Source organism: Nestor notabilis, unplaced genomic scaffold, assembly GCF_000696875.1.
Source record: "Nestor notabilis isolate BGI_N333 unplaced genomic scaffold, ASM69687v1 scaffold18805, whole genome shotgun sequence".
Lineage (NCBI taxonomy): Eukaryota > Metazoa > Chordata > Aves > Psittaciformes > Psittacidae > Nestor > Nestor notabilis.
Window position 1 is genome coordinate 5068 of NW_009930070.1, and position 19990 is coordinate 25057.

The 19990-nt window shown below is 37.2% G+C and overlaps 1 protein-coding gene across 1 annotated transcript; it reads left to right on the forward strand.

Moving 5' to 3' along the window:
* The first annotated feature begins 284 nt into the window (after positions 1 to 284).
* On the forward strand, positions 285 to 19763 carry GDA (guanine deaminase). The gene is made up of 13 exons (XM_010015262.1): positions 285 to 360; positions 1973 to 2151; positions 3725 to 3812; positions 6294 to 6399; positions 8593 to 8620; positions 9962 to 10069; positions 11130 to 11237; positions 13431 to 13528; positions 14295 to 14362; positions 14829 to 14975; positions 17380 to 17498; positions 18590 to 18617; positions 19654 to 19763. Exons 2-13 carry the CDS (start codon positions 1990 to 1992, stop codon positions 19722 to 19724), a joined length of 1131 nt encoding a protein of 376 aa, XP_010013564.1. The 5' UTR covers positions 285 to 360; positions 1973 to 1989; the 3' UTR covers positions 19725 to 19763.
* Positions 19764 to 19990: the final 227 nt, after the last annotated feature.

A 19990-nucleotide genomic window follows, 5' to 3' on the forward strand; every position in this document is an offset into this window, starting at 1 on the left:
AGTCCTTACTTGAGAATCATTACTTGAAGTCTCATTACTTGAGAATGAATTAATTGTTTCCTTACAAGTTACAAAGTGGGTGCGGTTTTTCACTGTATTGCAAGTAGGCATTTCAAAATCATGCTTGATAGTGAGGCAGAACAAGTGTTTCAGTGGAAAACTATAACCTTTATAGTGCGTGTGCAAAATCTGTTGTAAGATGTGACTCATTTTGCCTTCACGTAAAGCTGATGAGGGATACAGGTTTAAAGTATCTAACTATGTTTTCTTTCTTCTAGATTGTGTTTTTGGAACAAACTGATCAGCAAGAGCAACTGGCTAGGAAGTGGGGGTTCAAAACGTCTGACATAAGAGAACTGAGTAACCAGTATGTGTTTTGTTTAGATTTATTTCAGCAAATGCAGTTTATTCTCTGAGTGAACTAATGCAAGTCTTTGTGAATACATTTTGGCAGGGAGCACATTATATCCAATCTCGTGGGCAAAACCCCCTTTCAGCTCTGTAAGAACTCTTAACCCAAGAACTGCCTCCATCCTGGATGGGACTTGGAGGGTGGATGGTCTGCAGGCTTTTTGTATTCCTTGGTTTGTGACTGCAGCCATGGCTAAATTGTACTGGCTGATTTACACTGCAAGGAACAAAATGCCATATGTAGCTGTCATACATGACCTTGACAACAAGTAAATTATGTTCTTTCTTGAACATATCCATTTTGTTAGCAACGTGCTGTGCCTAAGTAGCTCTAAACTCTATACTTAGTCAATACAGGTGACACTAACACTACAGATACAAGACTGTTGCTTGGGCTTTGACACAGTCCCTAATAAATTCTGATAAAATTAGAATATTTAAACTTTCTAAACACAGAGACTTGGATTTCTAACTGTATTGCAGCTTGAGTGTTTCTTTTTTCTTCAGCCAGTGAAATCCCCCACCTTTCTGGTGAAGTAAAATAGTTTTGGATTGCATCTGTGATGCTTCGTATGTAGCAGCTGTAAAGTGTCGAACTGTGAACGACTTGTGGCTTAGAATTTAGAGCTGCAGCACTGTTTTAGTGTTCAGTTGTTAAAAAACCTCTATGCTTTGTTGGAAGGCTAATCATACAGTATATATGAGTCATCAGATGTTTTCTTCACTTCAAATAGCCTGAGGAAAATGGAAAGTGCTGGGAATATGGATCAGGTTGTGAAAGGTCTTTCAGCATTTCTACCATGCAGGAAAACAGGAAGAAAGGAAAGTACAAAGAGACTACATCACTGTTCATTCAGTAGCCGGGGAGAAGGGGAGTGTGAAAAATTTTATACTGTATGAAGTTCCATCAAAATTTTGATATATTCATCCCTGTTATTGCACAAACACTACATGACAACAAACAGTGTTAGAAGTCCATCGTAAAGATGCCTTTCCTGTCCAGATATTCAGTAGAGATCTTTTTCACTGTTGTCTGTCTGCATTTATAGACATGGTGGCTGTTCTTCCATTAAACCTTGAAATTCCTTTATTGAATATATATAGAGACACATATGTTTAGGTAAACTGGGATATAGAAAGTTACTGTTCTGTAAATATAATGTTCTGGTAGCTAAAGGTATTCCAAATATAGCCATACTAGGAAGCAAGACTGTCCCCAAATCTCTTTTTTCGGGTGGATTCTAAGCTTGAATAATTTTAGTTATTATGAAGTCGGTTTGGCTTTATTTGTTGGTATTTAGTGTTATTAAAGATAATTGGATTCATCATGCTCTTACATTGTTTTCCCTGTTAGCTATATATAAATCTATAAAAGTTATTACTCAACTGCTTTATACTGTAAAAGGTGTATGGATAGAGGTGCAGTAGGGATTGTTAGGCTGATGCTGAAAGTGGAAGGCTAATCTGTATTTGCTGTTTACTGTGGTGGATGTTGCTCAAATACTGTTTAAAGCAAAACCACTTTCTGTGGAAAATTTATTGATATTTTGGACTATTACAGTTTTATTTTCTTTCCACATGCCAGGAATGGTTGATACACACATTCATGCTCCCCAGTATTCATTTGTTGGTACAAGAGTAGATCTACCTCTTTTGCAGTGGTTGACTACCTACACATTCCCAACAGAAGCCAAATTCAAAGACAGTGACTTTGCAGAAGAAGTGTACACCAGAGTTGTTGTAAGTACTGCAAATATAATTTACCTACTTGATGACATTCATACTTGTGAAATACATGTATGTTTTCAGAAGGTCACCAGAAATAGTAGAGCATGTTTTAATGTCATGAGCTTTAAGGTCAAATTCCACTTGATGAACAATAAGCAGGTCACACTGCAGAATACTGATTCTGTCTTATAACTGAAACGTATCCTTTAATATGCGGACTGAAATACTTTCAACAGATTAAATGATTTGGCCAGCATAATTTGCCTTGCATTTGTCTAAAACTGTTAGAAACAGGACTAAACCTACAGGGAGCAGATGTTGTTTCGTATGTATCTTTGTACTTTTGGACTTGTAATGAAATAATAGTGATTTTTTTCAAATCAAAATTCTGTTTCCAGTAAAGACTTTCTACACTTGGTCAAAGAAACGAAGTAGGTGACACTTACCATATTTTACCTGGTACCTCCTCTGGTCCACATTTAGGAAAGCACATTCTTCAAGCTGATGATTTGGAAACAGAATGTTTTTAGGTTTAATTTAACAATGATGTTAGGAATCCAGAAGTAGAGAATTTCGGGGTTTAAAAGCTAAGAAAGACCCAAGTAGTTTGTCTCAGTAATGACATTGTTATTTTTGAGAGTCATTTTAGAAACCCTTAAAAACATATTTTTAATCATTTGCTTTAATTTTAACATTGTAAGGAAAAGAGAGCTTGCCTTCATGTTTGTAAAATATTTGCTTTAGCCATCCTCGAAAGTTGTGTTGAGTGTCCCACCTTCTATCTCATTTAAAAAAAATTTAAAAAATTTCTCAAATTACATTGTAGCCAGGATCCAAAAGTGTAATTTAAACCTGTATGATGGATGGGTAGTCAATATAGTATGCATTAGTCTAGTCAAGTGAAGCTATAAATTTCATCATGGCTTAATGTACGTTTATATAGCTCTTCATTTACTGTTTGTGTCCTCCCAAAGTAATATAATCAGGTATCAACCAGCCTCTTCTTTCAAATGGTATAATTAAATAATTAAATTACACTCTAAGCAGTTGTTCTTAGTTTACTTTTACCTTGAAGTTTATTCCTTTGTATTCAGGCATGGCAAAGGGGTGTTATACATGAAAGTCTGGCTGGTTTTACCAGCTATGTCAGGTGACCAAATGAAAACCACTACTTTTTTTCCCAAAAGCCTTGCTTTGCTAGCATTAGGTAAACAGTGCTTCACTGTGAAATTTGGAGAGCCTTTCAAAACCATGAAATAGCGTAAATGACAGGTTGTATTTCTAAGTAGAAGTCAGAATTTATTTCCAGCTTGAGTGAAGGAAACACAGAATGGTTTGTATGGGTTTAGCCATACTTGTGGAAGTCCTGTGTGGATTTGGAAGAGGAGTTTTTTGTATTTATTAACACTCAGACTTAAAATAGCTATTATGAATTTAAAAATCTATATTTTACTTTCTCAGTTCACTGCACAATTTCAAAATAACTAAATGTTCTTGCAGTTTGAAATCAGACTGCCTGTTCTGTATTTTGGCAGCTTCACTATCTTTTTTCCAGACAGTTGAAACAGTTGATTTCTTTTTATAGAGACGAACTCTAAAGAATGGTACGACTACTGCTTCCTACTTTGCGACAATTTACACAGATACTTCTCTTCTTCTTGCTGAAATTACCGGTAAGGCTAACAGTGAGTTTCGAAGGGTGTTGTGCAGACTGTATTAGTTAAAGGAAGCAGAGCTCAGGAGTTTCAGACTTGCTAGCAGTCTGTCTTTTTACTAATTTTTTGGTTTTTTGGTTTTTTTTTTGTTCATTTTATCTATCATAGAATCATAGAATCTTTAGGGAAAGGAAAGGACCTCAAGATCGCCTAGTTCCAACCACCCTGTCACGAGCAGGGACATCTCATGCTAAACCATGTCGCCCAGGGCTCTGTCTAACCTGGCCTTGAACACTGCCAGGGATGGAGCATTTGCTACTTCCTTGGGCAACCTGTTCCAGCACCTCACCACCCTCACTGTAAAGAACTTCTGCCTTCTATCTAACCTGAACTTCCCCTGTTTAAGTTTAAACCTGTTACCCCTTGTACTATCACTAAAGTCCCTGATGAAGAGTCCCTCCCCAGCATCCTTGTAGGCCCCTTTCAGATGCTGGAAGGCTGCTATGAGATCTTCACACAGCTTCTTTTGTCTGGGTTGAACAGCCTCAACATTCTCAGCCTGTCTTCATACGGGAGGTGCTCCAGCCCCCTTATCACCCTCATGGCCTCCTTTGGACTTGCTCCAACAGCTCCATGTCCTTCTGCTGAGGACACCAGAACTGCACACAGTACTCCCAGTGGGTTCTCATGAGAGCAGAGTAGAGGGGCAGGATCACCTCCTTTGACCTGCTGGTCATGCTTCTTTACCAAAAGAAGTCCAGGATACGGTTGGTTTCTGGGCTGCAAGCGCACACTGAAGCTGGCTCATGTTCAGTTTCTCATCAACCAACACCCCCAAGTCCTTCTCTGCAGGGCTGCTCTGAATCACTTCTCTGCCCAACCTGTAGCTGTGCCTGGGCTTGCCCCGACCCAGGTGTAGGACCTTGCAATTGGCTTGGTTGAACTTCATAAGGTTGACATTGGCCACCTCTCAAGCGTGTCGGAGTCCTTCTGGATGGCATCCCTTCCCTCCAGCGTATCAACCGAGCCACACAGCTTGGTGTCATCATCAAATTTGCTGAGGGCGCACTCAATCCTACTCTCTATGTCACTGACAAAGATGTTAAACAAGACTGGTTCCAACACAGATCCCTGAGGGACGCCACTTGTTACTTGTCTCCAGTTGGACATTGATCTGTTGACAACTCTTTGCATGTCGCCATGCAGCCAATTCTTCATCCACTGGGTGGTCCATCCATCAGATTGATGCCTCTCAGTTTAGAGACAAGGATGTCATGCGGGACAGTGCCAAATGCTTTGCACAAGTCCAGGTGGACAATATCAACTGCTTTGCCCCTATCCATCAGTTCTGTAGTCCCAGTATAGAAGGCCACCAAATCAGTCAGACAGAATTTCCCCTTAGTGAAGCCATGTTATTCACTTAAATGCCCCTCTCCTACTGTTGTTTCTGCTAGTCTCTTCACTTCCAAATCAGCTGCTAGAAGAGCTTAAGTCTGCTGGAGTTGCTCTTCAGCTACAGTTTTCTGCTTTTTTAGCCTTTTGATATTTGAGGATTAAAGGGCTAGATGACAAGAGGTGCAGTCAGTGCGTTTATTTCCTGATACTCTGAAGTTTCAGTGGAGAATCAACATAAAAAGTATCCATACACCCTCAGAAACCATAATAGTGGGAGGTGCGTCAGGATCTTATCCCTCCCTTCTGTTCACCAGTGCAAATACCTTCTGTTTGACAGTGTTGTGATTCTTGCAGGATTTCTCAAGGCTCAGCCAGCTCCCATAGCAGAGCAATTTAATGAAAATTCCCTTTCTGATTTTGTATGAAAACCTAAAACTTTAAAGGTGTTGTATTCAACAACTCAGACAGTAGAAGTGTGCAAAAGAGATCTAGTTTAGAAGTACATTTAAAAGCTTAGATTTGAACATTATATGCATTCCTTTTTAAGTCTTACACACGAGTTCCTTGTCTTAGCATGATAAATCTCAAGAAAGGAGGCTAGAGATAGCAGTGGGAATTTTTTCCATCCAGCTGTGTGTAGGAGGTATGTTAGGAACTTCATTCCTTTCTCTTAAGAAAAGATGGTTTGCTGAGGTCTTTGTGCCTTTTCTCAGCTCAGGATAATTTTCTACTTCAGCTACTATACTTTGATACTTGTGTTTCTCATCCTCTACTTCAGAGCAGTCATCTTCATATACAGCCATTATGAATTCTGGTTGTGGTTAAACTACAGTAGTCTCATCCTCAATTTAAATATTTATAGATTTGAGTACTAGTGTGGAAGAAGAAAAATTTCTTTTTTCTTTTTTTTTTCCTCTCTTTCATTTTTAGCCTTAAGAGTCACATGGATGGTCCTAACTTAAAGATAAGAAAAAATAAATTCTGTTCATCTTAAATAAAACTTGCTGGGGTGGCATTTGCTATTTTGATTTCACTACAAGCTTTGATAGCAGTGTTTGAGAACAAATGAATCTGAGTTTTTTATTCTTTTATGGATCTCAACAGATAAATTTGGTCAGCGAGCATTTGTTGGAAAAGTCTGCATGGATATGAATGACAGTGTGCCACAATACAAAGAGACTACTGAAGACTCTGTCCAAGAGACAGAAAGGTGAGGTGATTAAATTGGTGGCGTAACCTTTAGAAGTAAGAATTTTTTATCCATCTGAAAAGTGAACGTGAAGCTGACTAAGAACTTACAGGTGTGAATTTATTAGGAACAGCTTTTTTCCTTCTGATGGCATTGCTTCCTACAGTTCTAGCAATCTCTGAGGTTGCCACACAGCAGTTTCTCTGTAGCTCTTCCAAAGAAACGGAGAATCTACAGCTCTAGGGTTTGGAAAAAATATGTGTGGGTGGTTGTCTGTTTTCTGCCTCCTTTCTTCCCTTCGCAGCTCTGTGGGGAGGTGATGTGACCTGACATGGGATGGTGTAGTGGCAGTCAGTTCCTTCACTCCCATTATCTTCTGAACTACTTCCTTCCCCCATTTACGGTAAACCTTTATTCAGATTGTAGGAGCCACCTTTCATGTACCCCATTTTAAACATGTTGTGGTTCTTCTCTTCTCCAGCATAGCACCAGGGAAATTACTCTAACTTGCAGCTAGGAGAATGACAGAGAACGAAATCAATGCAATGTACATGGCAGAGGGGATCCAAAATTGCAGAATGGCAGCCTGCTATCTTAGGATGCCCTTATGTTTCACATCCATGCTCAGAAAATGCTTAAGCAGACATACAGCATTTCTTATGGGACTATTTATTTACTTGTATAAATGTTTCAAATATCATGCTGAAAGAGAATGGTATTTGAAACAGTAATAACAGTAATATAAAGATTTTACGGCACTTGTGTGAAGTTGCTACCTTATTTTTGCAAATCATGCTAGAAGAATGCTAGCAAAAGTTAGAAATGGTCATGGATTTCTAGCAGTGTTTAAAGTCGTTTTAACATATGTAGTATTAATAATTTGCACTCTACTATATACATTATATGCTGGTAATAGCTGTCATCTGGAAAGTAGATGACCAATGTTCAAATCTGTTCTACTGCTACAGAAGACAGTGGTTTGAATCTGGGCTTCTTTCCTTATAGAGAAGTACATAAGCCAAAAAAGCATAGAGTATTTTAAGAAGGGTATTTCAGTTTTGAAACAATGCTGACGCTGTTCAGATAATGTGAAAAAGAGTGAAAACAGCCATCTGTTTCAGGAGATGTTGGATTATCATCTGAGAGTTGTCCTTTGTGTTACAGTTTCTGCTCCAGTCAATATTTTATTATTGTATCAGGTGGATCAATGAGAGGAGAGACAGACAGATGATATCTAGTTCACGTTACATCCTGGCTTTGACAGTTGGATGGTGGGCTCAGGTTTTTTTGGTCATTGTCAAGGTTGAGCTTAGGTTTCTCACTTCTAGCTGCTGATCTAGCAGCAGCTTCGGTGTTCTGAATCTAGCCTCCAGCATTATTTTATTTTTCATCAGAAGATATTTGACAAATTTGATTCAGTATTTGTTGTTTTTCTAAATATAACTATGGCATAAAAATTCACAGAGATGCTCTCCAGAAACCATCTTAAACAGGCTTCTGGAAATTACTTGCATACACTGTGCATATGAATTTTCAAAGAATTTCTTCCCTGCAAAGTCAGAGGAAGTTTTATTTGCTCATCTGCATTATCTGTATTGACTGTTTGGGGTTTTTACTTAGAGGTCCCTCAGGCAGCTTCTTTTATTTACAAAGTAGGTATATCTCTACTGTATTTTCCATAAGGTAGGTATCTATATGCTAACATTATTATAAGCATTTCCAGAAAAGCAAGGGTCCTCTAAGTGAATGAGGACTTACGTAACTGCTGTAAGTGAGCACAAAATATTGCAGCATCTTTTAAAAATAGGATTTTAAATAATAGATTATGTTTAATGCTGTAATTTAGATTCATGGACAATTTTTTTTTCTGTAATGTTGCAGCTGTAGCTTATAATTATGTTTTCAATGAATTTAATGTAATGTATTTGGTTTTCAGTGACAACTCAGAGCAATTACCACATGTCTAATGTTAATTACTGCAAATGAAAAGGATTCTGAATATTCAGGGTCAAATTCACAACTAGCATAATTTGGTGTAACTATCCTGACTTCACTGTGTTGCTTCTTTTTATTTCATCTGAGAATCTGGCCCAACTTTCTGTAAAAAATGTCTGAAATACTTAACAGGGTATCCAAGTAGATACTGTCTATATTGTTCATAAATTATAGCACAGGTAACAGGTTTCTAACAGTTTTTTTTCTACCTTTTTCCAGGTTTGTTAAAGAACTACTGGAAAAGAAAGTAAGTAGAGTTCTTCTTTTTTCACTTATGTATTCAGGAAATTCTGTGTAAATACATGAAATAGTTAATCCCTCTGACAAACAGTGCTGACTTAGTGACAAATCAATAAATATACTCCTTTCTGTGTAGTAGAGAGATGTCATCAGTCTGAAGAACATTCTGCTAGCCATGTTGTTGAGAAATGGACTGGTAGCAGTGTAAATTCAGTGGTGAGAGCACAGCAGAGTAATGTGCTGTGCTTCAACTTTAAAATATATTTGGCTTCCTAGAAAGGAAAATTTTCTGGTGAAAGTCACAGTCTATCACTGTAGTATATAAATAGACTAGTGAAAAGAAGTTCTCACCAGCAGAAATCAGTGTTTTTACAGTACAGTTGCTAATCCATTACCAAATTAGTATCTTGGGTCAGCACATGTCTTCCACTGTGTTTCTGAAGAAATTCGGGTTTTCACTCCTGGGGTGTAAATATGGGATTTACACTCTATACATATTTCAGTCAGGGATACCTTTCTTATCAGCCTTTCTTCTTTTCAGTGGCTTAATTTGTTGAGTTTTGTGTCTTAAAGTATTCAAGAGCAGATACACAGAGTTTCATGTCGTAATCATATGTATTACTAAATTGGCTCATCTGGAGAAGTCCTGAGCTCCTTGTATGAGGAAGATGGTATAAGAAACTGCAAACCAAGTAATATACTGTCTTCTAATGGTGCCATATGCTCAACTATTTCCTGTGACTGAAGGCAGACTTGTAATGCTGTTGTCTGTTTTTTATAAAACTTTTAATCCAGAAGTGCAAGGTGTTAGGTAAACATCTGTAGCTCTAGTCTTGGTGTCCTCTTCTCTACTGCGTAACATATCTGTTGCTACCACTAATCTTCCTGTCTGGGCAGTACAGGGACAGTTTGTTGCTATAATGGTTGGAGAAGATCAAACAAGCACTCTGCAGTTTTGAGTCATTAAATCTTTGATACTCACAGAAGTGGGACTCAGAAAAATGTCTGTTCATTCATCTGACTTGTTTCTCATAATGCATACTGGACTGTCAGCAAATATGAGAAAGCATCCAGTGCTTCTCCTGAAGTCTGCTAAAATCTCAGTGACTCAGTGAAAGAGTTATAGTGGAAATAACTTCTTTACTAAGGTGCATTAACACTGTTTTCAGAAAAGAACTTTGATTCTCTATTTCAGTGGTGAAATTTCTAATGAAAATAAGTAAATGACTCTACAGTGTGAGTTGGCAAGGATGCAGTAAGTGATGGAGCAAAATATAATTGCTGTGTAAAGGCTTGTATACTGATACATAGAGGTAGAATCCCTAATATGTCTTTTTAATATTTTCAGTATCCGAGAGTACAGCCTGTAATAACTCCCCGCTTTGGCCCTTCCTGCACAGAGGATTTGCTTTGTGCGCTTGGTGATATAGCACAGGCTCGTGATCTCCATGTGCAGGTAACCTCCGAGAGCGCTGTATACGATTTAAATAGTTTGGATAGATAGTGTACCGACCAGAGAGTTTTCGTATTGTCAGGAAAAGACTTAAATTACATTCTTACCTTGGGTCTGTCTTTTACATTCCTCTGAGTTTATTAATGGTACTTCGCAAGAACGCTGTGACCTGCACAGGAAATGAGAAAGCGTATAGGTGGGAGGATGCACAATTCAGCAAGCCCTGGCACATGGTCACTAGAAGACCGGCATCTGGTATTGTAGGTTGGAAAAACGTGGGTTGCTAAGCATTGCTCTCCCCTAGTCCAAGGTTGCCACATTTGTCTCTGCCTTGTGCTGTTTCTGTACAGACCACATTTCAGTAGATAAAAGAATTACTCATCTTTATATCTTACTTAACATTGTTAACATTGCTGTAGGATTTTCTGTATGATGAAGTTCCTCTGTCTAGAAAAGACGAATTCTAAAATTTACAGGTCTATTGAAACTTCGAGATGTTTCTTTTTTGATTACACAGTTCTAAGCATATAGTGTTTTAAAGCTGTCTTACATTAGGATTTTTTGTCATTACAAAGTGGGAATTTTGAAAATAAATGCTTCAGTGGGAGTACAGGAGGATCAGATTTTTATCTGAGACCAGGAATTAATCAGCCCATCTAAAGACACATGGAGCAGCTATGTATATGTTGCCCTGAGCCCAGGGTTCACTGTGTGGTAGGCTGGTTTTCTCTTTTACCTTGCAGTTACCTGTATTATTTTATTTATTATTTTAAAATTTGCCAAATACAAGTGGGCTGTCGTGTCACCAAACTGCTGTGACACACAATCAAGGTGTACCATCTAGTTTCACTTTTAACGAAACAAATGGAGCTACTCTTCTGGGTCCCAAGGACCTCTCCAATAAAAAAAAAAAAAAGAAAGCCAAGGACTAGGTCTAACTATAGATTTTACAAATACTACTTTCTATCATTGTATGTTTAGCACCAGCAGGTTGCTCAGAAGGTTGTAATGCCAGGTTTTATGCTATTTGAAACACTCATTGCTTTATATTTTCTTATTGCAGAGTCACATAAGTGAAAATGAAGAAGAACTCAAACTTGTGGAGAACATGTTTCCTGCCTACCAGAATTATACTGAATTATATGATAAAAACAAGCTGCTTACCAGCAAGGTAGCTGCATAAAAACTTCCACAGCACAGCTTAGATTTATGTAGGCAATATAATGGTTAACTGTAGTTACCTGAAAAGCTTCTAGTATTTTTTCAAGTGACATCTTGTGGAAGGTGTCCCTGACCTTGGCAGAGGGGTTGGAACTAGATGAGCTTCAAGGCCCATTCCAACCCAAACTATTCTATGGTTCTATTGTCTAGGGTAAATTGTTTTTTATGTTCTCTGTTGCACAGATGTTGGTCAAGGTATTGGAACTTTAGACAAGCTTACACTTTTCCTAATCATTTTAGGGGATATGAACAATAAAGGTATTTTATGCTCCCTGATCCATTTTACAAGGTCTCCAAAAAGAATTGGGACAGTGGGATTAGAAGAAGACTAGGTAAAGTTGGTATTGTAGGAGCTGGTAATTCTTGGGCAGTACTCAGTGGTGCTTATATTACAATGTTCTTGCACACTGCAAGATTTGTTCTATGGTGCTGTGTTAGGGCCAACTTCATTTTTTGGCATTTTCCTACAGAAAAGCAGCTTTTTGTGTTCTGTGTGTGAATCTCACATACAGGCAGGTACACTTTACTGTTCTGACTTCGAAAATGCTCTTATCGGCTGATTTTAGCAAGTGTTGAGAGGCAGAGCGGCCTGAAGAGTTGAAATTCATTAAATATTTATGTTGGTGAGAGAAATGCAGATCTGATACCAGCCCCCACTTAAGCACAGGTTGGAGTGCCAAGGCACTTATTAGTGCTTATTAGACAGTGGAGAGCCCATGCAAGAGTGAGTATGAACAGCTTAATTACAGTCAGAGTACAAAAACATTAGTCAAATTGATTAAAAATTTTAGGAAAGAAATTTCAGAGGCATAAAAGGGCGGCTGGGAACTCCATGACAATTAGCTATTGAACTCCCATTTCTTTCTTTGAAATTGTACTCCAGGAAGTTACTTATTTACACTCCTTTTCACCTGAGAATTCAATATGGACTGCTTTAGTATGTACACAGTATTAACTTTTGATCTCTCATGCAGTCCTATGCTTGCTGATTTGTTGTGTCGGTGTACTAAAGAGAATACTACCTCTGCAAAACCAGGTGAATTCTGGCAGACTTTTATATGCGTAACACTGAAAAGTCATTAAAAATCAGGGTTACCAGTGCTTTCAGGCATTCGATTAACACAAGCATAGTAACAAAACTGCAGACATTTCTCCATCTCCAACCACCAAAACTAAGACAGTAAATTATTTTGTTTGTTTATTTTTTGTTTTGTTTTTGTTTTGAAAGTATGTTTTTCAGAGCTGTGGTGAAATATTTCCTTCTTTTTGAAATGGAGTACAGATCAGCAGAGGTACAGCTCAGCCACTATTATATGTATGTCCTTAAGATGTGGCTATTCTCATTGCATTTTCAATTACATTTGAGCTTGATGAGTAGGGATGGGAAGGCTACAGTGCTATTAGGGGATGCTCAATGGAAACAGGCCCTGTGCTGTTCTCATTTTTATTGGCAGACTGCAAGGCCTGACAGAGCTCTTGCTTTTCTTTTTGAGTAGGCATTTGGCATATGCGGTAATGCCAATTAGATTTGTCTAGCAATAATTGGTTTATGTCCTATTAAACGATACTGTCCCATACTTCTGTCTTTTGTGTATACTGCTTGTAATCTTATTTTTAAAGTCAGTTATGCAGGCCAAGAAAGAAAAGTCATTAATCAGTTGCATAAAAAATTAGATTCTTTTAATTAAAGAATATTGTTACATATATATATATATACTTCGTGCAAACCTTTAGAGAGACAATGGGAAACATGCAAGAGTACATACATCTTCCATTCTATCTGATGTATTCCTAGCCCCAGTACTTAAAATCTGTGTTAGCTACAAAATATAAATCATAAGGTTACTACAGCATTAGGGCAACTGGGGAATTCTTGCTTTTGTTCCTGGAAGTTTCACTGCAAGTGTTAGCCACCCTGTCTTCTTAGGTTAATAAATGGAAAAAAAAGCTGAGGGAGTGAATATGTCACGCATACTGAAGTTAACGAGAGTTTCTCCCCTTTCAAGAGCTTCATTCAAGAAATACATTAATTTCCCTTGATGGTAACAGGTGTCCTTTCGGCTATTGAAAGTAGTGCAGCAAAAATCACAGGCTCTGAAGTAAATGCAATATTCAGTAAATTGGTGATTCTGTTTTTCTTTAGACAGTGATGGCTCATGCCTGTTATCTTTCTGAAGAAGAGCTGAAACTTTTTAGTCTTCGTGGAGCTGCAATTTCGCATTGCCCCAATTCTAATTTTTCGTAAGTCGAAAAAAGGATGTATACAATTAAACCAAGCCATTGCTTACATAATACCCTGAGTTCAGCCTGCTGTTACACAGCTACATATATGATACCCTGTTCCACCAGAAGTGATGTGTTGGGTTGAGCAGGGCCATTCATACTCCACTTCTGCATGCATCTGGACTGACTTGTCATCTTTCAACATAGACATATACACACACACATACATATAAATAAATACTTATTTATTTAAAATTTATTTCTTCTGATTGTTCTATCAGTGGCAAATTCAGGCTGTCTTCTTTCCCTCCAAAGCATGCATATGTTTTGGGGAAATGGGAATATGCTATGTAGTCTTTTTTCTATTAAGCAGAAATGAGGTATTGTATGGTATCCAGCCAGGATACTGTACTAAATGTTAACAGTAACTTTGCCTTTAACATAATAAATATCTTGCTTGTGCTGACTTACTGAAGCTCATGACATGACTTCCCATGTCCTGTAATATATTTTACACCATATTTGGACTTTTTCACAGGTATGCTGAAAGCTCGTTTTCAGCACGTAACTATAAAACTGTGGGAGATCTTAACTGAGAAAACCGCATTTGTTTTAAATTTTTAAATCCTATCTTTCAGGTATATGAATGCAAATGTTCCAGTTTATTAAACCCAATCTATTGCACATGTTCTCAGAGCCTTTGGCATGAACAGCTCTGCAGCCCTACTCTTCCTGAACTTTCTCTGCATGTTTCATACAGAACACATTTCTTCTTCCAATCCAGGTTGCGCAGCGGTGTCTTAAATGTGCAAAAGGTCCTGAAACACAATGTGAAACTTGGCCTTGGCACAGGTTAGTAGTTTGCTATAAAAATGGTTTCTTTTGGAAACCACTGGGAGATGCAAAAACATGCCTACTTGTTTGTATTTAAAAGTCAGCATGTCTCCACTTTATGGACCCACTTTTTTTTCCCCCACTGCTTCTAGAGTAGTGAACTCTAGCATACTGAAATCTAGAGCTGGTTCTAAAAGTGTTTAAAAAACCCAAAAATGAAGGAAGAAAGTTCTGTTCCTGTCATGAGAGTAAGCAGGGCTTGAACAACAAGCCCTTTTCAGGTTTCTGATGCTCTGTGTTGTGTTCTATTTACCTGACATTGCACGTGAGAACACATTTATTAGGAACTATGCATTCAGAGACAGTTTTCAGTAAAACTGTTTTTAACACATCTGCTACTTTGTAATATTTAATTAAAGCTTCTAGACGTTTAACTCAGAAAATTATTCCCAAAGCTTGTTTCTAAGAGTCTGATCTCTTCTAGATGTTGCTGGTGGATATTCAGCTTCTATGCTTGATGCCATCAGGAAAACAATGATAGCATCTAATAGCCATCAGATCAATAAAGAGAATGAAACAGGACTAACTCTTGAAGAAGCTTTTCAACTAGCCACTCTGGGAGGAAGCCAAGGTAAGAAGAAATTTCTTTAGGATGTAAACCGAGCTACAGCTCTTCTTGCTGTTAAGTCTCCTTCTCTTTAAAAGGTGGCTGAATTCACAGAATTTCTGGTTCCAGAGTGAAGTCTAAAATGGCACCTGGGAAGAGAGATCCTTCAGTCTCTCATACCCATCCTAGGCTCATTGCAGAGGAGTATTCATATTGATGTTGTGAGTTTAATAACAGAATCTTAATGATTTTTCAGGGTTGTATATTTTCTTTGCAAAGATCCTCAGACTTCTTTATCATCAGTGCTAGTATGTTTACTACACCATTTGGAAATCTGTTTTCTCAGCAACTGGCACTTAGAGGAAAAGATGTGCAATTACTGTAAAATCATGAATTCTGTTTGTCATCAGTTTCTAATTTTGTTTCTGTTTTCGTAGCTCTCAGTAAGGCAGTTCATCACTGTCTTTCCAGCAAATCAAAACATCATGCAAATCACTCTCCTCAGTCAGAGAAAAGCACAAACTTTAAATGGGATATGCAAAAATATTTTTTAAGGTATAACTACATCTGCAGAATATAGTCATATAGTGTATGTCATATAGTACATCAGTTATTTTGGTTCACTGGCATGTTTTGCCGTGATCAGTATGCACATACAGATTTATACAATTAGCAAAGTTTTAGCAGAACTTGCATGATTTACCAGAGAGCAAATCCACACATAAGTAAAAACTTAATACCATTTCAGTTAGCGGAAATGAGCTAACTGCTAAAGAACTGGTTCTAAGTCTTCCTGTAGCTGTTGAAAAACACCGTTATGAACTATTAATGGAAGTCTGAAAGAGGTAATGAAAATATCAAACAGGTCTTCTCGGAACTGTATTTGAATTTCTAGAGGGTGTAATGGGGAAAGAGAGAAGACAGAAAATGGGCAGGGAACAAAAAAGGAGGGGGGTTGGGTTTTTTCCACAGTGTATACTGTTCTCATGAAAGATGAGAATAAATTAGCTGAGATATGGAAAGGAATACTTGTTAAAATACCAAACTCGCACATGGTTTCCTTTCCCAGTTTCTCTTGCTCTTGTTTTACCTGGGTTCTTGAGTTTACGTAGTAGTGTGATTATTTTATATATTGATTTTGAGCTGGGTTTTCCTTACCGAATCACTTTCAAGGACTGAAAAAAACTATTCGCACAACCTTCCAGTAGCCTGGATGGGTACGGTTTGCAGAGATTTAAATGAGCGATTGTGTTGCAGTTCTTTGTTTTGCCGGGACTCCCAAGCACTTATCACCCCCTTGTGTTTAATCTAAAAATTGCAGTCTGCTCAGAAACCTGAAGGGGTATGAGATCATTTTCGTTGAAACTGGTCGGTAATCAAAATATTTCACCATTTGCAGGAGTTTAAGCATTTTTAAAGTACTGTGAAGTTCCTGCCACGCACAGACTTCAGTGGAGGCTGAAGTTCTTTTGTTGGAGAGGAGCAATCTGAAAACAAGTGAACAAATTATTTGTAGATACTATCCCCTTTGTTAACTTAGTTTAACTCAGGAGTATGGGAGAAGGTGATTTAATACACATGTACTTTGTACAATTTGTAACTATCTTAAGTAATTTCCAGGGAGACACAGAGGCCTCTTTTTAGGTATTCTAAGCACTTGCAAGCACCTAGCTGCTGCTGCTGAAACTGTACATTTTCAGTCCTTGTGGACCTGATAACTGGAGGTTGTAATAAAGCTTTGAAATAACAAAGCTAAATAATAGACCACAAAAACAAGCCTTACAGGTGGGTATGACACCTTCAGATCTGGCTATGATTACTTTTCCACACCATATTGTTCTTTATTTCTGCTAATTACCTTAAATTGTCCTCTCTGCACACCTCTGTTATTATCATATTATTGTATGTTACTATTGTAATAGGTCTATACAACCTGTCAAAACTACTTAAACTGTTTAAACAATTAAATCTAATACTGCCTTAACAAGGCCAGTAGTATTATATACTTCAATCTTTCTGTGATTTCATTTCATTGCCCCTTTTGGAGCTTCAATGCTTTTGCAATGTAAACAACTATTATTCTCTTTAAACAGATAGTGGTCTATACATCACATCTGCAATGACAAAAAATCAATGGAATACATTCAAAGAACACAAATCAAAAGAGGGGTTCAAACTGTTTTTCAGATTTCTTTTACTCCTAAAAAGATGTCCTTCAGAAATTCACCAAAATACATGTTTTTTTACTGAGAGATTACTTAAGAAATCAGATGCTAACGTGCTTACTGTTGAATTTGCTTTCATGTTTTTCTTTGTAATCATCTAAATTACTGTCATTTTTCTTACGAACACCTCAAGTAAGTTTCCAGGTGCTTCCAGGTGGTGGAAAGAGGCTTGTGTTGAAGACCTGTTTTATTTTTGTCCTCAGCTTTAGGACTAGATGACGTGATTGGCAACTTTGAGGTTGGCAAAGAATTTGATGCACTGCTAATCAACACGAAGGCTTCAGACAGCCCATTTGATTTGTTCTCTGCTGATAATTTTGAGGTAATCAGAACAGGATTAATGATCAAAAAAATTACCAGTAATGATGTGGGGAAAGTCTATGGTACAGCCAGAATAAATCTCTTCAGAGTTATTCCAATAACAGGAATCAGATGTAATATACCACTGCTGTCTGTATTCAGCAGAGAAGTTCAGTGGTTGTTTCTTTGTTTGGGTTTGTTTTTTGGTTTTGGGGTTTTTTACAATCTTGCTGTCCTCAGTGACTGTCCCATATCCCCGTGGGCAAAAATGCATGTAACATTTTTAAATGCGTGCTTTATTAGTCCAAGATGAAAATTAAAGTTAACTATTTGCAGTGACAGATGGCAGCAATTTAGTTTTAGTTAACACTTTGAGTTGAAATTCAAAAATGGCTACCTGTTACTAGGTAAAGACTAGGTTGCCTTGACTGCACTGCTGTTGTAAACTTAAGAAAGAACTCGAGACAGCTAATTTGAGTTGAAAGCACAGTTTTTACGCAAACATGTAAGAAGTATTGGCATTATGCAGTGGGCACATCTCAAACAAAATCCTTTATGGTAGAAAAAGGTAATTAACAACTTGAATTTAGTGATGTGGCCAAACTTTTGATTGCTGTCTCTATTCTGAATGTCACTGTTTACTTAGACATGCGGGCATAAGTGGTAAGGTAGCTGTTCCTTAGTCTGTTTAAACCACAATAATATGGATTAAATTCTTTAAACCACCTTCTTAATTCAAATAATTCTGGAAAAAATATTTCTGAGTTTAAGTCGAAACATTTTTAGCTAACTTAACAATTCTTAGGACTTTAAGAATGCTTATAATTTTCTCCTATTTTTCAATAAGTAAATGCATTTGAGAACTCTAAGAAATAGGAAGGGGGAAGTGCTGTGTTTTAGGCATGTATTTGTTTATACTGTCAAACTTGTGCAGTGTTTTCTTCCTGAGACATACAGCCTCTTTACTGAAAGTTACTTAAGAGGAAACATGCAAATTAAGTTTTGATTTACTGCTAGTAGGCATATTAGGGAAAACTATTTTTATCAGTTCTTTCAAGCTTCAAATGATTATGATATGCTTTCTGAATTTGGTTTTCTCACACTTTTTTATAGGACACTCTCCAGAAGTTCCTGTATCTAGGTATGTTCTGATTCTCTGCCACATAAAGTTCTCTTCTTGTTTCCTGTATGAAAAATGGCCAAAATTAATGTTAAGGTTATTAAAGAACTTATTTATACATGATTAAACATACACTTGTTTACAGTAATTAAATATATTTATTTACAATGTGTATAAACATTAATGTCACTATTAGTATTTATTTACATAAAAGATACATTTACTTACATTTATTAATGTTTATTTATAAATACTGAGTAAGAATTGAGTGGTTTAACTTTTGTTCTTTCCGACATAGTTAAATAGTCAGTTTAGCATGATCAGATGCACTTACTTCGTAATATTTATTACCACATCTGTATTTGTCTACAGTATGAGCTAAATCGTATTTCACAGTAAAATCATGCTGACATGCTAATCACCAGTTCAGAACCAGTTCGGTTCAGAAGGACTTCTGCAGACCAATTGCCATCGTGTTTTTTTACTGCCCCCCCCAAAAAAAAGATGGCCTTTAAAACACAGAAAACCCAACCCAAACAATTCCACCCTGCTAAGAGAACAGATATTCTTTATAAGGCATCATATGGAACAAGAGCTACGCTGCCTGTTATGTTGTTAGGAAGAGGTAACTGGTGTCAGTTCTGTCCATGTTTGTGTCGTTCTCTAATTCAACTTTTGCCTTTTTGAGAAGATGGCTGAGGCAATCCAGCTTTACTGCTGCCTGGTACTTGAGTTAGTTCAGATGCAACAACATGGATTCTGTACAGATAAATAATATTTTCAGCGTTTGAATCTATTAAATATGTAGAAAACCCATGACACACAGTAGCAGCTGAATGCTGTGTTTATTTCTCAAAAAACGCATGGGTAGTTTAAACATCCATTGATCTTTGTGGTAGCCCTGACTATTTCTTTCCAAATAAACTTTCACAGTCCTAGGAAACAATGACTGCAAATGATGTATTACAAAACTCATTTAGTGGATTGCATAATTATCATTAATGAAATCACTGCATAGATTTAAGTGCAAATCTTTGTTTTGACCATGTTATTTCAGGTGATGATCGGAATATTTCTGAAGTGTACGTGGCTGGAAAACAAGTTGTTCCTTTTTCAAGTTCAGTATAAATCCATTTCCCTTTTGCAAAATGCTCTGCTGGTCGCTCTGCATCTGATTTGGAATAGACTGATTAAACACAGTGCCTGATCATCAGGAATGACACCTCATTTTTGTTTAATGTTTTAAAACTTGCAAGCATCAGAAATTTTGTTAGCCCTTTCAAGAATTACTTTACCAAAATTGTCATAGTTCTAGAGGAAAAGAATATTTAAATTTCTGTGTAAAACAGCATGTGTGCATAGATAAGGGACTTGGTAAATACCTTAATTAAAGA